This window comes from Parasteatoda tepidariorum, chromosome 5, assembly GCF_043381705.1.
Source record: "Parasteatoda tepidariorum isolate YZ-2023 chromosome 5, CAS_Ptep_4.0, whole genome shotgun sequence".
Taxonomy (NCBI): Eukaryota; Metazoa; Arthropoda; class Arachnida; order Araneae; family Theridiidae; genus Parasteatoda; species Parasteatoda tepidariorum.
This window is the reverse complement of record NC_092208.1, coordinates 72,340,376-72,348,430: the sequence shown is the minus strand read 5'-3', so window position 1 is coordinate 72,348,430 and position 8,055 is coordinate 72,340,376. Positions and strand designations below refer to the sequence as shown.

The 8,055-nt window shown below is 32.7% G+C and overlaps 3 protein-coding genes across 3 annotated transcripts in view; all 3 read left to right on the top strand.

Moving 5' to 3' along the window:
• The window catches only part of LOC122272511 (uncharacterized), a 93,017-nt gene that overhangs the window by 25,902 nt on the left and 59,060 nt on the right, over positions 1–8,055 (top strand). The window lies entirely within an intron of this gene.
• Positions 1–8,055, top strand: part of LOC139424774 (uncharacterized) — a 183,533-nt gene that overhangs the window by 157,906 nt on the left and 17,572 nt on the right. The window lies entirely within an intron of this gene.
• LOC122269920 (uncharacterized) overlaps positions 1–8,055 on the top strand; it is a 33,259-nt gene that overhangs the window by 20,481 nt on the left and 4,723 nt on the right. Inside the window, exons 4-6 of the mRNA XM_043045300.2 lie at positions 3,326–3,370; positions 3,450–3,515; positions 7,234–7,289. Of these exons, the coding sequence (XP_042901234.2) occupies positions 3,326–3,370; positions 3,450–3,515; positions 7,234–7,289 (167 nt within the window). The remainder of the gene's footprint in view (positions 1–3,325; positions 3,371–3,449; positions 3,516–7,233; positions 7,290–8,055) is intronic.

Here is an 8,055-nt window from a genome sequence, read left to right as displayed (position 1 = left end):
CAAAATTACTTTGTTACAATATAATATTCTAATACCAAAAAAAGTACTTGCGTGGCGTGAAAATATCTTTTGTGATGTAACTCTTTCAAAAGTACATAAAAATGGTTGCCATCAGGGGTGTACATGTAGATTTATTAAATACACCTTGTGCGCCACCTAGGAACCAAATCTAGAACCCGACACTCGAAATTTTTGCTCTGTTACAATCGTACCCTGTTACAATTGACCTCACTCTCCCCTACTGTAAAATGGTCTTTGTTACAAAATAATAAAGTTTCAGATAGTTCACGATTTTTTTTTCTTTCTTTTTGGTCATCACGTTTGATGACTTTGCACCAATTCTTCACCTTTTGGTACATTAAAAATTGTTTATATGGTGTCTTAAATGTAAAGCAATACTTGTTGTAAGTGCTTGGAGTTATTTTTTAGAATTTTTATCAATGTACTACGAGCGACGGCATGTATCAGAAGGTGATGGGAGTTCTATTAGTCCTTAATTCTGACATCATCAACAGAGATGGGAAAGCTAACTGCGTTTTAGGCTAATCGAGCAACTTTAAATATTAATTACAAAATAACTAGTTAACCCACTGAACTGAAATTGGTGCATATCGTCATAAAATGGTTTGAAGTTTCATTTTTAAAAAAATACCACGCTGGTTCCTCATTGTGGCTCAAACGAAGGTTGAACCTCAATGGTCAACTGGACCTAATGTGCTAACAATCAAGAATTTGATTCGCAAATATCAAACTACGAGAGAATTTCCGCAATTAGTGAGCGCATTATTTAAAATGGTTTATAATTTTTACCCATTGACAAAATGGGTGTTGTTTTGGATTTGTTGGCGTGCGCATCTTATTTGTACGTCATCACTCTTTTCAACTGTATTCGAGAGTAATAGTAAACAGTGCGCATGCGTCGTCTTTGCATGCTTTGCTATGGAGACCGCTGCTGTTTGCTAATTTTTTTAGAATTCTTTTTTTCACTTTCAATTTTGTTATGCATTAAGTTGGTGAGTTTATTTGTGAGATATGGGATTAGAGAGATCCCATAAATACTTCTTGAGTTGAGAGTAAAGCAGAATTTTATCATTCGAACGATATATTTAAAAAATTAGCCAACAGCCATTTTGCTAGTGAGTAACCTGTGACAGCCGAAAGGAGATCACAATTTTTTTTCTTTTTATTTTCACTAGGCAGCACTGCTATATTTTTTCATTTAAAGGATAATCACTTGCTTTCGATCAAATAATTTTAAATGAATACAATTCTAATGAATACAATTTATTTTTCGTTCGTTGCCCCCTCTTTTCTAAACTATATAACGCAAACTATTAGTAGAGGAACAAACAATGTCTACTGAGGATATAGTCACTACCCTCAGAAAAGGAACATATGAGGAAATCTATGATCAATATATTCAATAATATTTATCATCATGCCTGGCCCAATAGCTCACTGTGGGCGAAAGCGTTCATCATATAGCAATGAGCACCAAAATCAGTTAGGTTGACTAATGAAATTTGAATGCATTTCTAATAACCACCATTTAGTTATGTTCTACTTCTTAAGACAGCTTTATATTAATCAAACAGATTTCGATCCTTTCAATCTTGCCTATCTTAATTGTGATTGCTTAGATTTAGATAGTGTTTTTTTTTCCTGTTATCCTTGCTTAAATGTTAATTTGTGACCATGCATGTGCGTATATTTTTAATTTTAATTTTGACAAGGTTACTAAAAATACACATTATGGACAGTTCCCTGTTAAAATGAAGAAAAATATATATATAAGGAGTTATGTATTTCTGTGATCAGAAGATATAGCTCCAATAATAGTGAACAATATAAGTGAATTTGCAACAATAGTATATAACAAGGCATAAGAACTAATTTGTTTACCCTATGTTTACCCTTTCCCGGTGCCGTTTAATAAGTCTGGCGACATTAATTTAACAAATGTTACTAACCACTAGAAATGTATTAATAATTGCTTTTAACCCTGTTTTCGTCATAAAAAAGCCATAGTTTAAATTCCTTATTCTTGAAGCAACGCTATGATTTTAAACTATATATATAATCTTGCTGCGAAGAATTATCTGTTCTTTAGAATAGATAAATAACTTAAATATTTTAAAAATTACTACGCTTTTTTAAAAAATCGCCAATTTGGTGACATTTTTTCACCTAGATGAAAACTATCAACATCACTGTCGTATTCTTTGTTTTAGCAAATTTTTATGAGCCCAGGTAATGCAGCATTGGAGTAAGTTTTTAAGTATTAAAAAGTTCGACCGCAAATGCTTTTCGCTTTCACAAAACTGTGGCTTTTCTCCATATTGACGTTTTGCGCCATTTTAAAAATAAGAGTACTCAGTACTGGCTTCAGATTGGCTAAACTTGACCTAACAGTTGTGAGTAACAGTTAATCTCAGCTGTTATAAAAGTAGCATATCATTCTCTCAAAAAAGTATCATTTCATATTACGGCTAAGCCTTCGAAAAACAGTTTTAATCGTTTAGCCTTCTCTATTCTTTAAACAACAAACAGCTTTAGTATGCTGTCACTTCACTTAAAGTGCACTGCCAAAGGTCGCGCTTGCTAATGTCCTCACTGACTGAAATTTTCAATCAAAATTCGTTGTAAAAAAATAGTAACCCTTTTCGTCAAACAATTGATTTCGTCAAGTGTTTGATTTGAGCCGTGATGGCTCAAGGGATAGAGTGTTCGCCTTAAAATGAGGTGAACCTTGTTCAAATCCCAGTGATGGCTAGTCGATTTGAATTCCGCATCCGGCTTGCACTGACCACAGTGCTGACGTAAAATATTCTCAGTAGTAGACAGATCATGGTTTAGAGTCCCTTTGCCGCCAGGCTAACCATTTGAGGTTCTCGTGGTCTTCCTCTCTATGTAACGCAAATTTGGGTTGGTTCCATCAAAAAGTCCTCCACGAAGGCAAATTTCTTCCAATACTTGATTCAGGAGTCTCCTGGTCCTCTGGATTGGGTTGAAAATGACAAGGTTACTGAGTTGAACATTAGTAGTCGTAGACACAAAAAATTGGGTCGGCTGTTCAACGACGGTTATAAAAAAATAAATAAAAGAAAGTGTTTGACTTCGTCAAGTGTTTGATTTCGCAAGTGTTGATTTGTGTTTGATTGAAAATTTTAAATTTAAGCTGCTAACTAAAACGTTGAATCATTTTTGATTAATCGTTTAATCAAGAGGTTAGAATCATTTCATTTTCTTAACGATTGCTATTTTGATTAGTAATTTCTTATTTATAATTTTATTTTCTTTATGATTTCCTTCAATTTTGCTGCAGAAAAGCCACTTGATGACAGTTTTCAAGCCTTTGATTCATTACTGCGTAAGTAACTGTTCTTAAAAGTGCAAAATCTTAGATATTTAACGTTAAGTTTTTTTTTAAATTCAAATTTTATTTGCAGACCGATCTTGAAACTTCAACTGATCCAATAAAAGTTGCGGATAATAAGAAATTGGAAGAGTTCAAAGTAAGTTAAATTTTCTTTTAGTTTCCACAAACATGCCCGATTCAATTAAACACACTTTAAGCATGCATTATGTGTAAAATCTTCAGGTATGTCGTAACAAGACTACGAGATACTTTGCCGGTTATTGGAAATAAATAAATAAAATTAAAATAAATAAAATTAAAATAAATTAAATAAAAATAAATAAAATGTAAATAAATAAAATGAAAATAAGTTAAATAAAAGTAAATAAACTATAAATAAATAAAATGAAAATAAATAAAATAAAAATAAATAAAATAAAAATAAATTAATTAAAAATATATAAAATATTAATAAATTAAAGAGGAGAAAATAATTTTATTGTTGTCAATCTTAAAACGAAAAGCAACGGACAATCATTTTGAAAGAAAGACGTAAGGGAGTTTCGAGTGATGCTCCCTACGTTTTGCGTTTTCAGTTTTACAAAAAAAAAAAAAAAAANTTCCCCCAAGAAATTAGAAAGTTTTACAAAAAAAAAAAAAAAATGGTTTGTTTATAAGTCTATTTTGAAAAAATATTCTAATTATTTTCTGCTTTCAATTATAGGTTTGTTGCTTTAGGTCGGAAAGTGGTTGAAGATTTAATTAGCAAAAATCTTGCTAGTGTCATTTAAGAAATAATGCAGCTTGTATTTAAGAAGGCTTATAATTCTAGTCGTAGGCCCATAAGGCTTATAATTTTAGTTGTAATTTGAGTACTCTAATTAGTCGAATAATATTCGAAATTTAGATTGACACTGAATTTCTACTGTGTTAGATTATAAATCCTTATTTAAGACTTTATTGTCCTCCAGAGTACCATTTAACATTTTAGCATACTCATTCTTTGCTCCTGGCAAAGCGGTAAAAATTTGTGGGGATAGTAGTTATCAACAATGTCAACATTTATCTATGAAAAGGTACTCCAACATAGAATCGAGTTAACATGTCTTATGTACTAGTGAATTGAAATTGTATCTTTGTAGTGGTAGACACACTACAGTACTCCTCCACCAGAATTATAGCTGTGATAGAATTTGATGATGGGATACCATTGATTGATTCATTGCCGTTTTGTGAGAAGCCGGGAGAGCTGTATTAAGATCACAGTACTTTTGAGTGCAGATTGTGAGAGCTGTATTAAGTTCACGGTTGTGGTCGCTCCGGTGTTGCCTTTAGCAGTCGAGTGTATACGGTGTACGCTGTTTGTGATCGAGATTGAGTAGCAGTGTCGCAGTCACAAGTTGCAAGTCAACTGTTCAATATGTTCACCCATCGAAGTAGGCGTGTTCAAACTGAAGTGAGAGTTTTTGTCAAGGTAGGCGTGTTTATAAAAATTTCGGGTCACCAATGTGGGGCTAGTAGTTATCGACAATGTCTACCTTCATCTTTGAAAAGGTAACCTGTGGTGTGGCTAAATCAAAAAGGGGGGTGACTAACATTAAGTCAACTTAAGATTAAATAAAATTTAGAAAGTAATTATGTAAAGGCCGAAAAGGTGATAATGGTGAACAGTGGAAGTGGGTGCAAATTTTTAGGTAAGCGCGACAATGGAGCATGCTGAAAAAAAGGAAGAGAAAACAACTTATACTGTAAAATTACTCACCAGACTCATAGTTAAGGATGCAGAAAAACATAGTTTATTTATAAGATAACATTTATAAAAAAGGTAAAAATGCTTGGCAAACATGCCAACACCAAAAATCGGCCTAAGCCGAAAACCAAAAAAAAAANTTAAGATCACCGTACTTTTGAATGCTGATTGTGAGAGCTGTATTAAGTTCACGGTTGTGGTCGCTCCGGTGTTGCCTTTAGCAGTCGAGTGTATACGGTGTACGCTGTTTGTGATCGAGATTGAGTAGCAGTGTCGCAGTCACAAGTTGCAAGTCAACTGTTCAATATGTTCACCCATCGAAGTAGGCGTGTTCAAATCGAAGTGGGAGTTTTTGTCAAGGTAGGCGTGTTTATAACAATTTCGGGTCACCAATGTGGGGCTAGTAGTTATCGACAATGTCTACCTTCATCTTTGAAAAGGTACCCCAACATAGAATCGTGTTAACACGTCTTATATAACTACTAGTGAATTGTAATTGCATCTTTGTAGTAGTGGACACACTACAAATTTTAATTGACGATAATAACAAAGCTGCATGTAGTGGTAAAGAAACGATTGATATTAGTATTGTCATCGAGAGCACCTGCTAGCATTTTAATATACCTGCTGATTGGAAAATAGTCAAACTTTTGATTAACTATAAATTCTATTTGGTAATTATATGAAGATAAATAAAGCACTTTGAAAACAACTGAAAAGGCATTGTCATTTGGCATTGAGCTCAAGGAGCTATTTGAGTGCTCCTGCTAGTCGGAAAAGTAGTTGATACTTTTATTTTAAGATTCCATCCTTACAGATATGAAAGCGAGTTTATAAAAACGTAGTGAAAATTGTTTGGCTGCCTGACAAGTTATCAATCCAAACAACATAGAAACAATGTTTTGACTTTTTTTATTCCACAAAAATGATATTGTAAAGTTGGTGTTTTAATTTTTCGTCTTTACTAGGTGTTAATATATTTTCATTTGTCTTTTGTTCGTTAATTGTAAAGTAATCTTTTTTGGTGTCTAAAAAGTGTCACGCAGCTAAATAATCTAAAGGCCGTTTGTTTTATTTAATACAGCGTAAAATTCACTTTTAAAATGGAAAAAACTAGCACTTTTTTATGCCAATTTAAGTTTTTTGCAATGTGCAAAACATAGCGCCTTACAATGTTTAGACGTGCAATGGACTCTAAACAACTTTTGGAATTTTTGATCTATTGATCCACATTTTCATGTACTAGGATAAAATCTTAGAGATTCTAGGATCTAACGTAACCCTTAATAGTTTCGTGCTGGTTGAGGTGATAGAGCGTTTGCATCTCATTGAGGTCACTCGGGTTCGAATCCCAACGATGACTGGTTGATACGAATTCCGCACCCGACTCGCACTGACCACAATGCTGACAAAACAAAGACAAAATTCTCTCTTGTTTTTACTCAAACAAACTAGTAAATCTGTAACATTTAACGTGGTAATATGGATTTCTTGAAATAAATATTTAAAAGAAATAGTATTTTTTCAATTATGAATTATTAAATTATTAATTAATCAAAGTGTTGCAGAATTTTATATTTAATATTACTTGATCGAATAGTGTCTGTTCAATACAAGCCAATATTTATATGGATTTTAAGTTTTCGGTGAAAAATGCAGGGTTCTTCGTAAAGACCACCCTCAATGTGCATTTTTAGAATTCACATTACAAAAAGAACAAAAAGCTTACGCATTCGGTGTCGCAAATTAATTATTGCGTGAGATAAAGACAAAAATGTTATTGAGATCGGACAAGTTACAGTAAGGGAAGCGCTAGTCATGAACATCAAAAAAAGGTTATCACGTGGGGGGAACTAGAAGGCGTTTATAATAATCGTCTTTTAACCCATCTCTGTGCCCTTTAGCAATCAAACCGGTCTTGTTGTTTATTATATGTGTCTCCTGTTCTGCGATATCGATTTTGCTTCCCCCTAGGTTAAATATTAATTTTCAAACATCAAAGTGCATATTTTTTAGTTTTCAATTTTGATAAGGATTTTAGAAATGTATATAAAGAGTGGCTTCTATCAGATCACTTACTGTTTTCTGTTCAATGCTTGCGTGTTAAAAATTCAAGTTTTTTCAGATTTGCTTTTCCCCATTCATTAGCTACTGCATGATGTTTCCCACGTACTGCAAAAGGTAGGTAAAACAAGTAAAAAAATTAAAGTTTATTCTTGATTGATTAATATTTGCAATGAATGCTTAAAATATTAAAAAATGTTTTGTGTTCTTTCATTGAAAGAATAATTACAAAGAATGAGTAACTAGATTATTTAACTGTATTTTTGTTAGGAGTTAAAGTGCATCAGTAACTAGGTTAAAGAGGGAATTAAATCTTGAAAACATTTAGCATTTGAAAACATCTAGAATTTTGTGTGTATGCTATGTTGTTACTTATACCACTTGCAAATCAGCAAGCCTGCTTGAAATCAAGCAAATATTTAAGAGAGATGGTGAGTCTTCGAATCTAGCCTGGTGCACGTTAAATCCATCGGGGTCACAAAGTCCAAGTTCCCATAACTAATCAATACCTCTGGCGGTACTGATCTCTGAGTTCCCTTGTCTTCTGGATTAGGCTCAAAATTACAAGGCTACGGAGCGAAAAATTGGTAGCCATTAACTGAAGTTTGCGTCGCCTGTTCAATGACGGTTATAAAACAAAATACATACAGCTTTTTGTAGTGTTGGAGATTTTATAAGTGTTCTGAAAAAGATTTGCATAAAATGCGTAAGAACACATTATAAATATAAAAACATTGCGTTTTAATATTTATAAAAACAAAAAAAAAATTTTTTTTTAATCTAAAAATCACATTTATTCGATACCCATGATCTTTCCGTACGTATTAGGTAAGTTTTTTGCTATTTTCGCCTATTATACCTGTGGAGCATTTATTAAAAAAAA